Consider the following 21,227-nt stretch of genomic DNA (forward strand, 5'->3'; position numbering starts at 1 on the left):
TTTATGCTTGACGTAAAATAAACCGATGTCCCGTTTCGAGACGAAAAATAAATGGTCACGTTATCTATGGGATATGAGAACTAAATAAAACAATTTACTAATTGTATAAAGTATATTCAAGCATTGGATATGATGGGTAAGTTGATCGGCTTCTCCGGCTGCTGGAGGTGCGGATAGTACGGGACGGGTGCTCCCTGAGGCAGGTCGGCGGGCGCGTCGGCTGACTGCGGATACGGGTGGTGTGGCGGCGCACCCATCCATTGCGGGTACCAGTACAGGCCCTGGGGGATATGAAAGGCTTCTAAAGCAGGCATAATTGTGTATTTGACAAATTATTGTAAAGTACTTTAAAATGTTCTAGAGTCTCTAAAGATACGCTTTACAATTATTTTTTTTATATTTAGAGCCATTTTAATAGCAAATAGACAGTTTTAATAAATACATTTTGTGTTTCCCGCTGAAACGCTAAGTCACGTGACAAATAAATGGTGTGACGTCATGATGTAATAGTCTTAATGTAAACAATACGTGAGATTCGTTTATTATTCAAGATTATAAAAAAGGCCAATACAATAAAATACCTTATAAGTAGCACACCTGATGGTATTATTAACTACATTTCTCCCTGGTTATGGTGGCAGGATTAGCGATGTGTGTTTGGTTGAAAATTGCAACTTTTTAGATCATTGGGAACCTGGTGCGATTATACTAGCTGATAGAGGATTCAAGCATATTGAGCAACTGTTATTACAAAAGGGATTTAGTTTAGTGAGACCGCCAAGTGTATCAGTTAAGTCCAATTAAACCAAAGTTGAAGTTCGAAAAACTAAGGAGATAGCAAGTTTACTGATACACATTGAAAGAGTCATCAGACGTCTAAGGGAGTTTTTAATGTTAAAACCGCATTCAGTTGTCAATACAAATTTAATTAAGTTTTTGGACGATTGCATTGTTATTGCATGTGCCTTAATTAATTTACAAGGCTCCTTAATTAAAAACATTTGACGAATAAAAACAAAATCTAGAATAAAATGTTTTATTTTCCTATCTTAAGTTATAAAAATAAGTTTTTACAATAGATTGTAAACATTATTCTTCCAAAACTTTACAACTTTAGATAAAATACCATTTACTTTGATCTCATCATTGATATTACATGGACTATTATTTTTTTCAAATTCCCAATCTGCCACACAAAATAAACCTTTTGTGAAATTACTCACATACATTTTGCAAAAGAACTTAGACTGCAAACTTTTCTGTGATTGTGTTGTTACATATATAATATATAAAACTTTTTTGGCTCATTGGACATTTAATTTCAATAACTGTGTCACTCTTTAAAATACCATCTGGCGATGCAGCTACCATTGGGAATTTTTGGCTGATAATAAAACCACATTCTGCAATCTTGCCATATTTTTTTTCCAACTCCTTTCTTACTACTTCTTCCAATGATTTTCCTCTTTTTATGGTTGGAGTATCTGGTACTTTAGCTCCCATTATTAAGGCAACCAAGGATCCAACAGTTGTTTTGCATCGTGAAACATCAAATGCTTTTGATGCTTTTATTCCTGAAAAGAAAATTCATTTTTTTTAAATGTTAAACTAATGACTGCCTGGTGGCCACATATACATTTATATCCCCACTAGAATGCCCTGTAGAATGGGTGCCCAACACATATGAATGTGAACACAAACATCAAAGACTAGTAAAGCTACAAGTCTAATTTACATTTTGAGATTGCATATCACATGGAAACATATAATTCCAATATATATTACTCTAAGACAGCATTTTCCAACCTTTCTTAGCTGTGGACCACTAAATGAGCAAAGATGATGACCACAGACCTCCTTAAATCACAATAAAATGCTTCTCTTAAGCACAACCTGAAACTTCATATAGCTTTAACATTGAAATCAGCCGACTCTAGATATGTCCACCGACCCCAAGTTGGGAATTTTGCTCTAGAACATTGATTTTAAATATCTTATTAGTTCAATCCTTACAGTATGAAATCACATTTAAAAGGGCAACATCACATTTAAAATACAATCAAATACCTATAAATAAATAATACCTTAACTCATGCCATGCTTGAGTTTTGTGTTGTGCTCGGGTCAGACTTTCCACAAAATTTATATTTTCTTGTGTAAAAACACCATTAATTTTGGCTAAAAACGTTTCACAGTCACTTCCTTTCTTATACTTGATGCTCTAATAATGCATCGAGAACTGAAGAATGTCGGGCACTTTGTAATCAGCTTGATGTTTTAGGATTTGAGTTAGCATATGAATTAGCATCATCACCATACAACTGTCTTGATGATCTGTAAAAATAGAAATAAAGCATCACAGATAGCCACAATACGAGAAACTTTTCGTTGAAAAGATTTTACACAAATAACAGGTACCTAATCAGAGTAAGATTCCTCATAAGTTACGAAGATTGGTAACGTAATAATGCATTATTTGTATTTATAGTCTACAAAGTAAACAAGTACCTATCACATGCATGACACAAAGGTTATTTTATAGCAAAAAAAATAAGGCTAAGTACATAAATCAGACTGTAATCTATTGTGAATTGAACAAAATATCAGAAAAGGACAGTTTTGTACTTACAATGAAGTTTCCGCGTTCCTAAATTCTGCAGAACAAAAGTCCGGGTTTGAGGCAAAGAAATTTGCGATCATAAAAGACTCAATTTTTGGCAAATTTGCACTGTCAGCTTTAATAAAACCAATTTCCATGTGTTTTTTCGGTAAAGTGCACCTTGGACACGAATTAATCATATAAATATTAATGAAACCTGCGAATGAAACGCGCCAAAATCTTTTTCGGAATGACAAGACCAAAAGACAAGACATTACATATAATACATCGTGACGTCACGTTCTCTAGTCTTGGTCGCTTGAGGCGTTTCTTGTAAATGATGCACAGATTCAAAAACTCTTATTTTTATTTAGGAAAATAAAATATTTAATAATTTTTATTTGTAATTTAAGTCAAATATTCTTAATTAGCACCTTAAATTATATAATCTTCAATACCAAATTTATTTATTTCTTTACTATGTCAAATACCCAATTGGGTCGAACGGCAAGGAGTAGTCGTTTCTCGTCGTTATGTCAAAAACAATTGGTTAAGGTGGTAGCTCAAGGTCCATTTTCATACATTTTGTTTCGGCTTTAATCTGGGTAACTAAACAAGTATTGGCAAGTAAAGAATTTAAATTCACGTCTAGTTAGTGATTAGTTCTCGCAGTTGAAAGAAAAATGTAAAAATAATTAATAATCATGGATATTTCGGCCTTTAAAATTTAATATGACGAAATTTTAAAGGCAGAAATATACATGATTATTAATTATTTTTACATTCGTGAATTTAAATTCTTTACTTGCCAATACTTGTTTAGTTACCCAGATTAAAGCCGAAACAAAATGTATGAAAATGGACCTTGAGCTACCAAGTTACGCAATTTGGGGGAAGGGAGGTTCTTTTAAAACGTTACGATACATTACAGGGGCGGGAGGGGGGTTTCGTACGAAGCATTATATAACATTTTTTTTTATTTTTAAACAATAACAAACGTATTTTAGCGACTTTCCGGAATTTTGCGTAAAATAATTGTGAATATTACACAAAAAAATGTCACATTAGAGTTACGTAACTTTTAGAGGGGGGGGGGGGGGCGTACAGTAAAGCGTTACGGCGCGTTACATGGGGGAGTGGAGGGGTCAAAAATCTTAAAAAATTGCGTTACGTAATACTTGAACGGCCCCTAACACAGTCGAACTATCTTTAAACTAAGTAAACATGTTTTAGAAATATTTAATATGAAGTGGAATAACGTGTAGAAAAATATAATATGTCCAACCGCGATGATATAACTTTTAAAGTCCATATTTTGATATCTACGGTGATAGGCTTGAACTTTAGTGAAGTTTAAAGACTATTTGTCTCTAATATGGCTGCAATGCCTTAATGACTGTTGCAGACAAAAAACTGCTAGTTTAGGTTTTCTTTTATAGCTGAGATATATTTCCATTCTTGTGTTCAGACACTATATAAACTAGGCTATCTATGTGTAATCTTGTCACCCATACGAGCTAAGCTAAACTAAATTCGATTCTTTATCTGCAAACGGCTTTTGAGTAAGGACAAAAATAAATACATACTGAAATGAAGTGTTTATAGTAAAACTAACCTTATTACCAGAGCCTTGGCAGCTAAACCGGTACTCATTGACGCTCAGGGGGTCCAAGTAGCTGATGCCGGCGATGGAGCCGTAGTTGGGTGGGAACATGAACCAACAGCCATCCAGAGAATCTGACAATAGTACAGCAGATGATCAACGAATCTCAATTAATGATCTCAATATTAACTCCAGGCTCAAGCATAAAACAATGGATGTAGGATGTAAGCACCGAAAAAAAGCTTTCTGATTGGTCAATTTTGGCAAAGGGAGATTTGGGTCTTCTTCTTTTAAAAAAAATGGCTCCACCGTCTTATGGATGATTTGCTAATGTCGAGTAGGTAGGAGTTTAAAATTATGACATGAGTTTAAATAACTTTCGACCCGAAGTTAACCGAATAAAAAGACACCAACGACAAAGAGCATTTGGGAGAGATTTGGATCATTTATTGAAATCAGCTGTATGTAACATAATTTTGAAGAAAGCTTTTCTATCTTGACACATGACAACATTGTATGGTTCAAACGAATCAAGCCAAATCGAAAACTGGCAGGTTTAAACTTGGAATCTGGAGCTGAGATAAGTAAACCTCCCAATTTTCTAAAATGATTTGCCTGAGTCCCACAAAGAGGGTATACATCAGGTCGTTCGAATAACTAAGGTAAAACCTTTCTGAAATATGCTAGGACAGCCTCTTAACTCGACCACGCATTAGCATTGGAAGCGGAGTCGCTAGCAGGGCATGGCCTATTAATCCCTTTACGGCCATTTTCAATAAACGATCCCAATCTTAATCTTTGATCCAATCCTAAGAATGAATCAATCAAATTAAGACATTTTGTAAACATGTTAAAAAAACTTTGTTCTGATTGGTTCACGTTCTCAGGATAGATCCAATAAATCGATGGGGATCGATTATTGAAAGCCGCGGTTAATTACACCATTTTTATAATAACCATAATTAACGGTTTCTTTAACAGCTCTTTCTTCAATAGCTTTCAGCAGACAACAGAAGAGATCTGGGTCTAACAGTGGGGCAGTATAAAATAGAGAGCTGGTATATAAAATTTCTTCCCTTATTTGCTGGTTACGTAAAATAATTACTTACAAGTGATATTCGGATTGAATTCACCAATACTGGGATCGGTGGTGACATGGAACGTCTCTGTCGTCTGCTCGATGAATGGTGGGATTGGAGACAAGCCGGTTCCAGGATCGCCGGGAATTATGAATGGACCTGGAATTTTTTACAGTAAACAAGTGTAAAACTAAGCTAACTAGCAAGTTCCTGCAGCAATATGTCGCGGAGACCTTCCAGATTTTGCTAGTGGTAGGATATATTATCTTCGCCCTACTAGCGACCACCGTACACGAGGTATGAAAACTCGCCATAGTGGTCCACGTAAGTCGCGTTCCGGGGTCAGTCTGTGTATATCCGGTTCCAACTGGCCAGCACGTATCGACTACCGAGAGGTAATCATCTCGCGTCAGTCGACATTCTATTGGACCCCACTCCACTTACCATCAGGTGAAGCAGGGTCACTTGGCCGCGCACATATAAAAAAAAAGATGCGTTTACTCTATTGGTAATTTCCATAATTCGAAACACATGCAAGCAAGACCTACATGGTAAGTGCAGAAGTCTACTTCTGCAAATTTTCTTGTTAATCTGAAGTTAGTAGTTTTAGGGTACTGTCGTATTTTGTTTAGCGATAATGTAAAAATTGGTCTTTAGGTATTAGAAACTCCAAAATATCTTAAGTTATTACCATTATATAAGAGAAGAAACAAGAATGAAAAATTGCTTTTATAGACAAATCCTCGCTATGTTGTTACTCTATTCTGACGATTGTTAACGGTTTTAATACGTAGGCTCTGAATTGATTGAAGATAACCTAGGATTCTATATTAAATGAAAGCTAAAAACACCGGCTCTTTGTAAGACAGTTTGACCTTCATACCTCCATAAAAGTTCGTGTTGTTCCATTCACAAACATGGTGGTCGCAAACCAACGGTGAGAATGGTTCTTTTGTATAATACGTGTGTCCATTCGGCAATGACTAAAAGCAATAAAATAGAATTTAATTTACAAATAAAACATTTTTGATAAGGTTTTTAGAGAAATTGAAAACCTAAAATATGGAAACTAATGATAAGTAATGAATGAATCCGTCGAAGCCGTCTTCGGCCACGCCGGGCAATCTTAACGGAGGTCAGCCAGGTACGCAGAAAATATTATAGTGCACAAGTTTAAGTAATTCACAGGTGCCCTCTCTGTTCCTTCACTCTCATATTCCGGTGAGATGGCAGTTCGACATGACTGCAGAGAGATCAGGCGCAGGACCGACGGCTTTACACGGTTTCTGAGGCACGGGGGTATCACACCTCCAAATTTCTGACTGCGAGCTGCGAATGAGTAATTTTTGAGATGGAGAAACCCAGTCATATTTAGTCATAATATAAAATAAAATAAAATAAATAGTACTATAGGAGCTATTGTTTTTTTTCGTACATCATAGGTACCCCAACATACGAGCATGGCCTGGTTTCGGGACCCCTGACCATATTGAAATACTCATATTTGCCAATTGTTGTTAAGTTATTCTTAATTGTATTATCTATGTGTATTTCCCGTAATAAAGTTATGTTTATTATTATTGTTATAAATAAATCGATAATAAAAAGTGTAAAATAGGGGATACGATATTCTTACTGAAAAGGCTCGGTATAACAAGATTTTTCTTTAAATACAGTCACTGATATCGCGTCCAAAATATATCGGTTAAACCTCAACAGATCTATCTTACCAACAAATAATCATAATGCCTGAACCGAATGCCCTGTATGTTGAAGTCGAGTATGAACGACCCTGAGGTGATGATGCACGAGGCAGCGGTCAGCGGCGGCAGCTTATACATCTCTGTACCACACTTCACTATCGCTTTGGGTAGCGTGGAAACATCGCGAATGTGCTGTAGGTTTTTCTTAAACGGGAATCTGTAAGCAAATAAAAAGTTACCCCACAGCACCTAATGGTAATTGGAGTGGGGTCCAATAGAATGTCGACTGGCGAGAGATGATTATCCCTCGGCAGTCGACACAATTATGCCGCCCTGTTGGAACTGGATATACACAGGCTGATCTCGGAACGCGATACACTTACATGGGTTTTAACAACTGTACGACGGTCGCTATCCGGGCGGGTAAAAAATATATCCTATCACTAGCAAAATTCATTCATCCCCATGAGGATGGATGTCTAGCCAAAACTATTAGTAGTTGAATCGTAATAACTAAAAATTCCTTACACAAATTCTAAATAAACATTAACAAACGAAATCCATTATGTTGGTAAAATACAACAGAAACATCCGATGAATGACAAACACGATTAGGTAAACACCAAATTTATTCACAAAAAGGAATCCATTCAGTTATATCAGTTGAGTTGGTTATTCGACTAGAAAGCTTAAGGGAAAATGTAAGTTTACATCGTTAAATTAGCAATCATTTTAACCCGTATATTTTTCTATTTCTCCACAGTTCGAGGAATCCTTCTATGAATAGTTCTATAATATATATTTTTTAATTGTATATATTCTTTCATATGGCCTGTTTCTTTAGCAATGCTTTGTCTGAATTGTTCAATATTTTTGTGTATTTATCCTTTCGGGCCATTCCATTTCTGTTTTATATACTTAAGTATTATGATTCGATAAAAACAATATAACTTCTCCGCAAAGGACGTTACAATTTAAATTAAATTGTTAGATGAGTCGACCGAATATTTAAACTAGGTATTGATCGCGGATTTACTCCTTTAAAAAACTTTTCCGTTACAAAAGTCCCTAAATCATAGATATCTAATCTAATCTAATCAGGATATCAGTTAAAAAAATTGCATTATTTCCCATGGGAGCATAATTTATTAGGATCAAAAGTATGTGTTAATCCAGGTCAGGTGTACCTGTGTGCCAAATTTCATCCGAATCCATTCAGGGGCATGATTCTCTACGACAATGTCGAACTTGTAACACGGCGTGTTTCGTTAACTTCGTGTTATGACTGTGTAAGAGTATTCTGGATGCTAATTTGACATTTCATGAACTCGATGAGGTGTGACACATCCGCCTTACGGGCATGTTACGAATTGTCAAAATAACGTGCGGCAATCCAGCGCGTCTATGCGCGTTTAGACTAATTAATTATTTAGATACAACGACTGTATAATTTCTATTGACGATAGTATCCTCTTTACATCGTGAAAACTCAAATATAATATTCTACCTTATCAGAAACAAAACAAACATAAATCCTAAATGATCGAATTAATATTCAAACCTATGTTTTTGTATCTTGATAGTCAAATTTGTGTTATGGGCTCAGCGGTGAAAAATAAGCTACTTTACTACTGGCAACCCGACTTTTGACAACAATTGAGTTCAATCAAATTTATTTTTATTACTTCGATGTAATATTTCTATTAGTAAATAGATAGGCAAACAAATATAAAACACTAATGAAGGTACCTTTTTAAACAATATGTTTTCTTAATTATGTACATTACAATTAATACTATGTAGTTTCTTTGTGGTGAAAGTTTTGTACCTATAAAGTTTGATAACAATAAAGATTATTGAAGAAATTTTACTAGTTATACATTATTGTTGTTATAAGTAATTGGTAGAGGTCTTAATCAAGGGCTTAGCCAGCTTTAAATTAAATATCAAAATCTTCAAAGTGTGAATATCGATCCAGGGAAACAAAGCAAAAATTTCATGTAGGTAATCCCAATCATTTTAAACAATTACATACAAAAGTATGTAATCATGTTGAATCTAAAATTGTTTGTACAAACACTTCCTTTTTATTTTAGGAGACCAAAGGCATCTTACATTGAATACTAATGTTAACAAAACTGATAATATCAAATGTAATAATAAAATTATTTACTTTTACAGGATAGTGAATGTAATGCAAGATATTCCAAATAAATAATAGTAAAATATACTCAGTTTTAACAACACATTATCTTTGTTTTATTTTTTATTTATTGTTCAGTCTTAGATAACATAATATAAGTAAAATTTCTATACATGAGTGAATGTTTGTTAATTAATCAGTTTCACCTTAATAACTAAATGAATGTGTATGAAATATGGTACTCAGACAGTGAGCTGTGGATTGAATAGAGTACTTTTTATTCCAAAAAGATTAATGCCGGTTGAGCGGCTAATAGAAGTTACTAGGTAATAGAGCTATAAATTTTTAAAAATAACGTTTAATAGGCAATATACACTTATTTTAATTATTGGTGGTAAGTCTGTTATATGTGAATGTCTGTCTTGATAGTTATAAGGTGTCTACGGCAATGTCTGTTTCTATAGCCAAGTTAAACTGTGTCCATGCACTGATGTGTACCAGTTTAGAGGAAATTGTAACTAGCGTAATTACTTTATAAGACCTAAAATCTTTATCTCATTCTGAAAACCTACTGTGGAACGTCACATAGTGCTTTGCAATTCAAAGTTCCGGATGGCATTGTAACTGTTTATGGGCGGTCGTATCGCTTATCATCAGATAAACGGCATCCTCGTCACATTATTTAACTAAATAAAAAAAATTGAGTTAATGCCTTAACGATTTTGCAACAAATTTTATGATGGAAGGTCCGTAGAATTCCTCTTAATATACATTGTTAGCGCCAATTTAGCACAAACTACATAAGCACAACAGCATTTACTCTTATTCATATAACAGCATTCGTGTAAAATCTTCAGTAGCATTAAATATATCAATTCAATTCAATTTTTAAAATGTGGCTTTAGTAAACAAATCAAGTAAATAAGTCTATGACATTGACATTGGACAATCATTTTGAAGTAATATTTTTTTCGTTTGAAAACAATCACAGTCTACAGAAATTTCTTTAAATTATTTTTATATTCCTTTCATGTTTCTTACATTTAAGTATATACAAAAATGGGATTAAATAAAGTTTGGCAGTGATTTATTCGAGTTACATCATTTAATATCACGAATACAAACAAAAAACCTTTTCAAAAAAAACCGATACTTGCCGATTCGAGGGGATGAAAGATTTCTGAACGCATTAACACATCGTAATATAAAAATATTAAGCATAGACAACCTATCGTACGGCATACATAATACCTATTTTTCAATTACACATCGTGGCGCGTGTATGAAACGCGTTTGTGTTTAGAGCTTGTTTTGACAACACGCGTTTACGGTGTGTTATCGCGAGTAGCATAGGGAATCAACCTACAGTTGTTTCTGCGTTTACTTCTAACATTGAATTACTCATTCAAACATTTCCACAATTTTTTTTTTATTTTGGTAAGAGAAGACATTGTTTTCACTCTTACTACCGAAATTATTTTATATTTTATTTTAATAAAACAAAATGTTGGTCCCTTTCAGGATACACCACCTCGCATTAAAAATATACATCCTCATAACCTTTAATATTATCACAATAATGTCAATCACCATGTGGAAGATTGAGCCGATGCATTGGTACGAGAATCCAAACGCAGACGACAAAGACCTATGCGCCGATGGAGTTGTTTGTATCAATCTCGATTTAAAAACAACGAAGCTGCGAAATGACAGCAAAGATAACGAAAACCATACTGTCGTAGCAACTGGAGTCCTAATCAGCAAATTCCAAGTCCTCACATCTTTCAACGCCTTTAGAAAATTGACACGTGACAAAAATAAAATGAGATCTATCGCAGTTGGAGCGTTAAAAGAGCGTGTTTACAATAAGTCTAATATATTCTACAATGTATCATACCATCACATTGTATGCGGTAGACAAGTTATTCCGATGAGAGATAGTGATATAAAAACAGACAATTGGCATGGTAAGGATCATCTGCACAGTCCCTTGCACGATTTGATGGTATTACGACTCGAAAGGAACTACACATTGCGGAATAAAGACAAAGATTTATACGTAAGAGTTGAAACTGGGCAAGACACTGCGAGAATGAAATCCGGACCATTGTTAACTGTTCTTGCTAAAACTAATGAAGTTCTTGGAAGGGATATTAAAATAGTATCCATAGGGCATGAGACTGACAAACATATTTACAAAAATTTTCAGTTGCTTCGACATGATTACGATTCAGAAGATAATGTAGTAGTTGATTGCGATCAATGGATTCCTAGGCAATGGGGACACTTTATATGCCTGAGAAATGTTAATGATTTTGAAGCCATAGCGTCTGGTGCTGCTCTGTTCTACAATTCAACATTGTATGGCATTGGAAGCTTTGCGTTGCGAAAAGGAAAGAAGGGTATTTTAGTTTTCACTGACGTGCGGCCGTACTACGGTTTGATAAATGAAACTTGCTCGACGAAGGATCAGATATAAATATACTTATTGTTTTTAATTTTTGTATTATATTCAACTAAAATAAACGCTTGCTGGACGTAACATATTAATGATTTATTTAAAAAAATGTTTTATGGAGAACTTAAACATTTGAAAAAATGCCTTACAATATGCATTTACTCAGAAAATATGAATCAAGCCCTTAATGTCATACCCCTTTATTCATAGACTTTTTTAATACTTTTTAAGACTAATATAATATTGAGATACAACAATAGTAGCCAATCATAACGGACCTATGGCCATGTACTGCCAAGGCTGCCATGCCGTCGGCACTGAGAAACAGACTTGTTATCACAACTTTACTCCGTCCGTAGATAAAAAACGTCTATGAATAAGGTGGTTAATTTCTCTCCTAAGTGCCTACCTATCAATGAATACACCTTGTCACAACGTAACAATGATAGAAAGTACTAAACCGTGACAAAACCATTAAACTCACCTGAAAATACAAACACCAAGATGACACTCTAATCCATGAATAAAGTTGTCCATCTGAAAGACGATGTTAGGGTCTTCTTCTAAGTAGTAATGGGTATCGTCCATGAAATGCACGAAGCCGATGAAGTGGAAGGCCCGACCCTTGCAGTAGGGTGCTGGGCCGCGACCCATGTTGTATATATCACTGTATAGCTCCGACATGAAAATGTACACGTTTTTGCCGCAGTAAAATTCTGGAATAAATTTAGAGTTTTGGATTGCTTTACCAATGGTTTGGAGCTTCGACACAGAGAGATAAAAAAGTACCTATCTCTTGGAAATACCTATGAAGTCTTCCTATATGTTAATATGTTTTCGAGATTAGACGGAGACACGTCATAAAATCCTCGTCGTTTATGAGTAGGCAGAACATATAAGATTCTTCTGAAATAAATGCTTCCATTCTCTTCAGAAACTGGTGTATACCACTACAGCATATGGACTTATCAATAAAACTAAGATAACGGGATTACAGCGTAAAACGTATAGGACCTTTTAAGATTCAAAATTTCAATAATTCCATTATATTATTGCTGTATAAAGCACAACAAATTGCTGTATTCAACAAAATGAAAGCTGTTTATAACTTCTTACTCCTACCCGTTCAAATAATAGGAATAGAATGAGTATGAAGTAAATACATTTTTGGCAGATACCTTGACTCATATAAAACTCTGAAGGCACCGCTCCCCCCGCAGCAGAATTGTAAGTAGCAACTCTTTCCGTTTTGATTGCATTGTGATTGTCATACATCGTCAGCATGTTGTCTATCGTGTCTTCTAATGCTATGAGAAGCACCTGCAATGTACTTTATTTTTCACGGACTGACGAAAATGATAGGAAAGGGATGTTTCCATTGATGTTTAATTTTCTATGCGAAATTCAAGCTGTGGTAATATGACTATTTGTATTGTATAATAATAATAATAATATCAGCCCTGTATTATATACTTGCCCACTGCTGAGCACGGGCCTTCTCTAATACTGATAGGGATTAGGCCTTAGTCCACCACGCTGGCCTAGTGCGGATTGGTAGACTTCACACACCTTCGAAATTCCTATAGAGAACTTCTCAGATGTGCAGGTTTCCTCACGATGTTTTCCTTCACCGTTAAAGCGAACTATAAATTCACAAAGAATACACACATGATTTTTTAGAAAATTCAGAGGTGTGTGCCCTTGGGATTTGAACCTGCGGACATTCGTCTTGGCAGTCCGTTCCACACCCAACTAGGCTATCGCCGATTGTATTGTATTAAATGTTTAATTTTTTATCCACGTACCTTTAGCTCCTTAATGTGCAAATGAATGAATCTCGCTAAATGATCTGTTGCTATGTGCACGTGTTCATTGATGATGTACTGGAAATATGTAAAATGAAATTATGAGATTTTTTCATACCCTGCCTAAAGCAATAATATATTCAAGCTGCCACCGCTGACGGCTGCCTCGTGTACTATCGCCTCTGAATCGTTTATACTCGACTGCAGCGTGCAGGGCATTCGGTGCACGCATGAATATTTCCTGGCAAGGTATGACTGTAAACAGTGACCTGACCTTTAACTAAATATAATTAAGTCATTAACGTCTTATCATGTTCAAAATACGCTCGCACATTTAGTGTCTATAGTAATATTATAAAATTGAAGAGTTTGTTAGTTTATAAATGCTAATCTCAAGAACTACGAAACCGATTTCGATTTATTTTCACGAATAGGAAGCTACATTACTCGTAAGTGCTATAGATTACTTTTTATCCTAAGAACATTTATCCTGGAAAAACTTTATCAGGGGGACGGAGCCGCAGGCCTACGTGCTTTATTAATAAAACAGATAATAAGCCGCGGAAGAGCGTATCACAAGGCAGAACCACGAATTATTGATAATTTTTGGGTTTAAGATTCTTACTAACTAACTAATCAAACGAATCCTTATAGTGAGCAACTTCTCGTCCATTCTATCACTGGTTTCACCCCAGTCGACCCATTTCATATTTACCTGATCAGGTGCTCGCTTTACTTTCATCATCTCTATCTGGTAGTGGGCCAGGTGGTCCAGTTTGTCAGTTGGGTCATGTCCATATATCTCGTACGCGTCGATAATCATGGCTAACGTCAGATTCTCGCTCGGCTCTTGACAACATGGATGGTTGCTTACAATGTAACAGTGCTGGAAAAATAATGATGTATGATCTTAGATGGGTAAGGTTTTTGTAGTCATTTTTTTACGGACATGCCAAAGTGCTCCATGGCTTCTGTTGATAAGCGGCATAGATTCCAGAATGTCGACGGTCGAGAGATGGTTAAGCCTTGCCAGTCGACATAATTTGGCCGTCCTGAAACGGGATATACATAGGCTGATCCCGGAGCGAAACACACCTTCGTGTGCCACTATGGCAGTTTTTGAACCTTGTGTACGGTGGTCGCTATCCGGGTGCAAATATACTAACACGAGCAAATTTATTAATAACACCGAGCGGTGAACCTCGGGCAGGGTTCTGCGAGCACTAATTAGTCTTATTCTGTAACAAAATTAATCAAATAAAAGGAGGAAGGAATTGAAAATATATTTACTGTCTGTAAGAAACATCAATTATTTCTAATGAACTTACCGAAAAAGTAAACAAGCATATTTCAACAAAAACCTTTATTAAAAATCCACATTTACGCGCCATTTCGACTGCTGCCCAGAAAATAACTTTTACCTTTAACAAATCAATTAAATTTATTGCCAATCAATTGATTGAACCTGGATTGTTTTTTATTGGTACTAAATTAATGGGAAACGTTCCGAAATCTTCACGACTATGTAGTGAGGTAGATAGAGTTAATGGAATTAGAGTAGAGATATCACGTAGCGCATCGAAATGACATAGGTCCAGAAATCGAAAAAAAGTTATTTATCGTACTCAACTTTATCAATACATTATTTATATAATAATTATGAAAGCAAAAATTTCAGAAAATGTTTGGATGTTTGTTACAATTAAACGCAGAAACAGCTGAACGGATATCGATGAAATTTGGCACACGGATAAACCATGTCCTGTATTAACATACACGCTACTTTAATTCCAGTAATTTGCTCCCTTGGAAAATAATCAAGTTTTATTAATTTGATTTATAAATAGATTAGTGTTTTAAGTTCCTTTGTAACGGCAAAGGACTTTATATGTTATGACAATACATTATATGTCTTGTGATATAGGTACAACAGCAATATATCAGCTTAAAATTTAAATTTTGGAATGGAATCTAAAATGGTATTATTATTATATATTTTTTTTAATAAGTGAAAATAAGTAGGGCTTTCAATAGCTCAATACATTATGAGCAATAATAATTTTATGTTGCACTGACTGCTGACTGACTTTGTGTTCCCATTGTTGGCGTAATGGGTATAACTGTGTTAGAAGAGTATATTATCTTTATATATTTTATTTTACCTTTTTTTTGTATATGGTGTACTGTTATTGCTCCATTAATAAATTCTTTCTTTTTTCTATTAATTTTATAAAATATAAATTGATAGAACGAATGTATTAAGTTTAACAAGAGAAAAGACAGATGTGAAAAAGAAATTAGTTACAATATTTCATACAAACTATTTCTTTACGTATATTTATTTTAAGAAATTCTAATTAACAATAAGTAATGGGAAAGTCATAAATCACAAATCATTTAACTCATACCAAAATAAAAATTGCTTCCCAAATAAATGCTATCGATTATTCAATCATAACCCAAAAGTGAAACATAATCGTAAACAGGGAATTCAATAAGAAATAAAAATTCTGGGTCTCGGTGAAATTTTACGACCCAGCATTATCGTATCCTGTGAGATTTTACACCTTGTGCCAGTTATCGATCGGTTTCCCGCGCAGCCTCCCCGCGCCGGACTTCATACAACCCCTACATTACGGGGCGCGTGCCAGCAGCCATTACACAAAAGAAAACCAGATTAAAAATGTTAAAATACAAAAATCACTATCGAAAAGCCTAATACAGTGTAATACAAAGTGATTCCAGAAGGAATACCATTAAAAACAAAAATGCTGGCCGCTCGTAAAATTAAATATAGAATGTAAAAAATATTCTAATTAAAGTAAAGAAGTCTTCCAAATTAGTGTTTAAATTAGTAATTTAGAATTTATATAGTATTAAGATAAATCGATGTCTTCCTGTCGTTAAGTGATATCAACATATTTATATAAAATATTGTTCAAATTGAAAATTATTGCATAATCAAAGTAAATTTGGTGTCTAATTTACGAGAAAATAAAGTAGGTGAAGATGATTAACCTCGGGCGCTTTAAGATTCCGCCGTTGAAGAATGCCCTGGACGTAGCTCTGCAGACGGTCAGGCAGCAAATGCCTGACAAACCTGGACCACCGCCGCGTCCCCCTCAGAACGTCAGGTTCGCTAACTTAGGTAAGTCAAATCAGCAAATTATAGTGTAAAATCCATCGAAAAATCACGTTTATACTCGTATAGGGGTCATATCCACCCTGAACTATATTTTACACCTTTGCTACCCATGAATATTAAGTCAAAAATGTGAAAGAAATATGCATACAATTTCAAAACCGCAATTCATTAGTTGATCAGAAAAAAGTGGCTTAAAACTATCTACTCTTTAAATATTAAAATTTATTAAAATGAGTAGGTAATTTCGTTCGGTGCTGATATTTTTAAATAACAAAAAGTAAATTTTTTTAATTTAATATGTATTTTTAGATAACATGGGCGAGTCCTGTGAGTTATCGACCATGAACGAGACACAGTCCCCGAGCTATCAATCGACGAACCCCACTAACCCGTTTCTTAGTGGGGAACTGCAGGCTGAAGATTCATTCACCAGCTATCAAAATACATACCCACAGCAAGATGGGGCACCCAGGTACTGAATACATCCTCTTTTATCTAAAAAGATGGAATTTTCAGAGGATCAAAAATATCATCAATTAGGTGAGAAGAAAAAAAATTCCAACGTAGTAATACTTCTTTTATTTTCAGAACTCAAAGCATGCAAAGTGTAGATTTCTACGCTTCGTCTGAAGAGGGTGGTTTTGAAGAAGGTGGTGGAAAACCAGGCGCTAAAATCAATGAGTTTCAAGCTGCATGGAACGTCACTAACGCTATTCAAGTAAGTATTTAAGACATTGGAAATTTTTGACCTAATTACAATAACTGCCTTGTTTTCCTTATAACTAGAATAAGATTACGTTTATTGAGTATTTTTATTCAACCTACATAACAAGTATAGCACATGAAGCCTTATTTGTAGATCCTTCTCTCAACTCTGTTCTAGCCATCCTTTTGAAAATGACACCGAGCTTAATCTTATTTTTATTGTTACAGGGTATGTTCGTAGTGTCACTGCCGTTTGCTGTCCTCCAAGGCGGTTACTGGGCTATTGCTGCGATGGTCGGCATCGCTCACATCTGCTGTTACACCGGGAAAATCCTAGTCGAGTGTCTCTACGAAGACGACCCCGTCTCTGGACAACGTGTCAGAGTTCGTGATTCATACGTCAGTATCGCTAAAGAATGTTTCGGTAGAAAATACGGTGCGAGAATCGTTAATATGGCCCAGATTATAGAGTTGCTTATGACTTGCATCCTTTACGTTGTGGTCTGCGGCGACCTCATGATAGGCACTTTTCCTGACGGATCCATCGACACTCGATCCTGGATGATGCTGACTGGCATTTTTCTCTTGCCTTTAGCATTCTTGAAGTCTTTAAAGAGCGTCAGTATGCTATCATTTTGGTGTACCATGAGCCATTTGATCATAAACGCCATTGTTCTTGGCTATTGTATACTTTACATCGGCGATTGGGGCTGGTCTAAAGTCAAATGGAACTTAGATTTCGAGAATTTTCCTATCAGTTTGGGTGTCATCGTGTTCTCTTATACTTCTCAGATATTTCTGCCCACTTTAGAAGGCAATATGGAGGACCGTTCTAAATTCGAGTGGATGTTGAAATGGTCTCATATCGCCGCAGCAGCTTTTAAGTCCATCTTTGGGTATCTTTGTTTCTTAACTTTCCAAAACGACACCCAGCAAGTCATCACTAACAATCTTCGATCTTCTGGCTTCAAAGGCCTCGTCAACTTTTTCCTGGTAATCAAAGCAGTTTTGAGCTATCCCTTACCCTACTACGCTGCTTGTGATTTATTAGAACGAGCTCTCTTTAGGGGAAAGCCTAAGACCATATTCCCCGTGATCTATGCCTTAGACGGCGAATTGAAAGTCTGGGGTCTCGCTTGGAGACTTGGTGTGATAATGTTCACGATTTTGATGGCCATTTTTATCCCCCACTTTACTATCTTAATGGGTTTCATTGGTAGCTTCACGGGTACCATGTTAAGCTTCATATGGCCCGCCTACTTCCATCTTAAACTCAAAGGCAACCAGTTAGAAAGCACTACCATCGCTTACGACTACTTCATCATAGGTCTTGGTGTTTTATTCGGCGTCATTGGCATGTACGACGCCGGCTCAGCCCTAGTCAAGGCGTTTAAGATCGGATTGCCTTTCTAATTCTCCATAGATTTAGATCGATTGTTGAACTATTTTTAGATTTATGCATACTTCGTGAAATTATGTTACGTCGCACACACTGCGGCTTGGAAGTCAATCGCACGTATCTAGCTAGATGGCTGTTGTTTATACAATTTTATATGTTAGCGGGAAATAATGCGTACGTTTTAAAGCACATACATTTTACTAGCATGTTTGTGTATATAGTCTATATTGAATTTAGTCGTGTAATAATCCAATGTCTTCCATACAAGATGTTTATTTTGATGTTAACAACGAAGTCTTCCATTATAGTTGTAACGGTTATGAACCTTGATTCATGTGTAAATCAATATTATTTATTTGATAATTAGCATTTATTGTAGAGATACCTATTAATCAATTACTAAGAATTATGTGTAACGTTTGATGTGAGAAATAAAAATTAGAAGTCATAATTTTTTAAATAATTACAAGTTTGTTCGGTATTAAGAAAATTGTATTAATTGATTAATATTTTTTAAGTTATTTTAAATTTTCCATTATAATTAATTCTCGACTTGTTTACGATCGAATTTATCAAATATTTACAGATAACACAATTAATAAGGTTTTGTTTTAAAAAAATAATTGACTATTCATATTTCTAAAAGATTTTTGATGATAAGTATAGGTAAGATGTATCGTCAGTCTTCCATTCCTAAATAAATTATTGTTGTTGATTATATTATAGAGTATTAAGCCAAATTATACACGTTATTTAGACATTAGTCCAGTTATATTGAGCGGGATACGATAATTTTTGATGTATTTTCGATTAGGTATACAGATTTTAATGTGAGGTTATTTGAATGCATTACTTTGATAAATTTTTATTCAACAAATTATACAATAATAATAATGTCAATAATATTTAATTTGTTACAAATGTTATGGCTACTAAAAAGGTTGACAAAATGTTTAAAAATCTTATATTATTAACGACTAGAGAGACCATATACAACAGATTTATAGATAGAATTCACAATTGTTATGATCAGTTGAAATGGTAATAATCCGGTACTCATAAATGAACTGTTTAAGAACAAAATTATTTCCTGGGAAAGGAGTGCGTAAAATCGCTCTCTCCGTAGTCGGTCCCTCATGACTGAGGATCGTGGTCATCACTGGATGTATCGCATTAAGAGCGGATTATTTGTCTCCACCGGATTTTGTTCATTGCATTTTCAACTAGTTTACAACTTGGTGGCAGACGACCGGGCAACCGGTTGGAAAAGGCGACAGCGACCTTGGGGTCTATATAATTCCTAAAATATCCGGGACAGAAGGCAACGGGTAAGCACTGTCACCAATTTCCAAGAATGTCATCATGGGAAGTGCGTAAAATAAGTACCTATTAAAAATAACTCATACATACAACGGTATACCTGACGGGTAAGTATTTTAGAAACTTTTTAATTATTTCACTACGACTTAAACCATTCTTCCAACGTCAAATAATAATCGTGTTTATATAAACATATTATGTAAAGTTTTTAGTTATATATTTTTATTAAATTTTATTATACATTTTCGTCTGTATACCTAGTAAAAAAATGGGCTACCAAATGTTGATGGTTTAAATATACATAAAAAAGCTTGTCTATACCTATCTTAATGTTTAATTTTGTTCATAATCCAATGCTATTCTATACTTAGAGATGTATCCAAGTGCAATAATGTTGTATAAATATAGTTAAATAACAATACATGTATTGTGATGAAATGAAACAATTCTAGGTGTGTATTTTAAAAATATAAAATGTTATTCGATGTTATTCTTTTATTTTACTGGTGGTACTTAAGTCTCTCATATGTGAGAATCCGCCTGGATAGGTACCACCGCAATGTCTATTTTTGCCGCTAAGCAGCAACGTGTATTCACTGTTGTGTTCCGGTTTGAAAGACATTATTGCCAGTGTAACTACTAGACACAATAAGACTTAATATCTTACGTCTCAGGATGGCGAGCGCAGTGGAATACCGAATACTACTTTGTAATTGAAGGTATTGGATGGTGATTCTATTGTTTATGGGTGTCTTGTCATTCAAAGCAACAATTTTTTTTTAACACCTGTTAGAAGGAAGACTAGAGATGCGCGCAATACTCTCACAAATTTCACCACTCTGTAGAAAGAGACGAAACGAATGTGCGGCCAATACTCGTCAGTTTTCTATAAATGTTAATCTATGTGGTAGAATAAAAAGAAGAAGCTAAAAAGGGAAGAAGGAAAGAAGAAAGAAGATGCTAAGAGCGAATAATAGAGCTCTCTAGAAAAAATATAAAGTACTTGGTACCGATTGTTCATCTACTATTTAAGGAGATATGAGAGTTTTTAAAAATGTTTGGATGTTTGTTAGAAGTAAAAGCTGAAACCGGATAATGGATTTGGACCAAATTTTGCAAATATAGGTGTAACCTTATCCTTAATTAGCATATGGGCTACAAAACGGTATAATGTTGCACTTCTTATCTAGTTAGATTAAAAGTGACGTATTTTTTTTCTTCGTGGCAATAAGCAAATGGCGCTCGCAAATACCTTTCTACTTAGATGG

At 35.0% G+C, this 21,227-nt stretch overlaps 2 protein-coding genes and 2 long non-coding RNA genes across 4 annotated transcripts; 2 read left to right on the forward strand and 2 right to left on the reverse strand.

Moving 5' to 3' along the window:
* Positions 1-98: 98 nt before the first annotated feature.
* On the reverse strand, positions 99-14,835 carry LOC115451133. Its single transcript, XM_037441673.1, has 10 exons — positions 14,719-14,835; positions 14,106-14,276; positions 13,391-13,468; positions 12,764-12,905; positions 12,070-12,301; positions 7,012-7,201; positions 6,165-6,264; positions 5,312-5,440; positions 4,215-4,336; positions 99-281 (listed from the first exon to the last, which is right to left on the reverse strand). Exons 1-10 carry the CDS (start codon positions 14,779-14,781, stop codon positions 117-119), a joined length of 1,392 nt encoding a protein of 463 aa, XP_037297570.1. The 5' UTR covers positions 14,782-14,835; the 3' UTR covers positions 99-116.
* On the reverse strand, positions 1,475-3,028 carry LOC115447115. The gene is made up of 3 exons (XR_003938979.2): positions 2,630-3,028; positions 2,085-2,334; positions 1,475-1,574 (listed from the first exon to the last, which is right to left on the reverse strand). It is a non-coding gene; the product is annotated as an uncharacterized LOC115447115 (long non-coding RNA).
* LOC119190246 lies at positions 8,645-11,669 on the forward strand. The gene is made up of 2 exons (XR_005112830.1): positions 8,645-8,729; positions 10,649-11,669. It is a non-coding gene; the product is annotated as an uncharacterized LOC119190246 (long non-coding RNA).
* Positions 14,836-15,794: 959 nt separating the features above from the next.
* LOC115451121 (vesicular inhibitory amino acid transporter) lies at positions 15,795-20,374 on the forward strand. Its single transcript, XM_030179334.2, has 4 exons — positions 15,795-16,538; positions 16,845-17,007; positions 17,124-17,253; positions 17,469-20,374. The coding sequence occupies exons 1-4, from the start codon at positions 16,400-16,402 to the stop codon at positions 18,651-18,653; spliced, it is 1,617 nt and encodes a 538-aa protein (XP_030035194.2). The 5' UTR covers positions 15,795-16,399; the 3' UTR covers positions 18,654-20,374.
* Positions 20,375-21,227: the final 853 nt, after the last annotated feature.

Source organism: Manduca sexta, chromosome 4, assembly GCF_014839805.1.
Source record: "Manduca sexta isolate Smith_Timp_Sample1 chromosome 4, JHU_Msex_v1.0, whole genome shotgun sequence".
Lineage (NCBI taxonomy): Eukaryota > Metazoa > Arthropoda > Insecta > Lepidoptera > Sphingidae > Manduca > Manduca sexta.

Bases quoted from the DNA above. Each gene is read 5' to 3' on its own strand.
- LOC115451133 (XM_037441673.1), bottom strand. From the start codon at position 14,781: ATGGCGCGTAAATGTGGATTTTTAATAAAGGTTTTTGTTGAAATATGC. The intron at 14,277-14,718 runs GTAAGTTCATTA...TTATTTTTCCAG, and splicing joins TATGCTTGTTTACTTTTTCG to CACTGTTACATTGTAAGCAA. The intron at 12,302-12,763 runs GTATCTGCCAAA...AATTTATTCCAG, and splicing joins AGAGTTTTATATGAGTCAAG to AATTTTACTGCGGCAAAAAC.
- LOC115451121 (XM_030179334.2), top strand. From the start codon at position 16,400: ATGATTAACCTCGGGCGCTTTAAGATTCCGCCGTTGAAGAATGCCCTG. The intron at 16,539-16,844 runs GTAAGTCAAATC...ATGTATTTTTAG, and splicing joins CGTCAGGTTCGCTAACTTAG to ATAACATGGGCGAGTCCTGT. The intron at 17,254-17,468 runs GTAAGTATTTAA...TTATTGTTACAG, and splicing joins ACGTCACTAACGCTATTCAA to GGTATGTTCGTAGTGTCACT.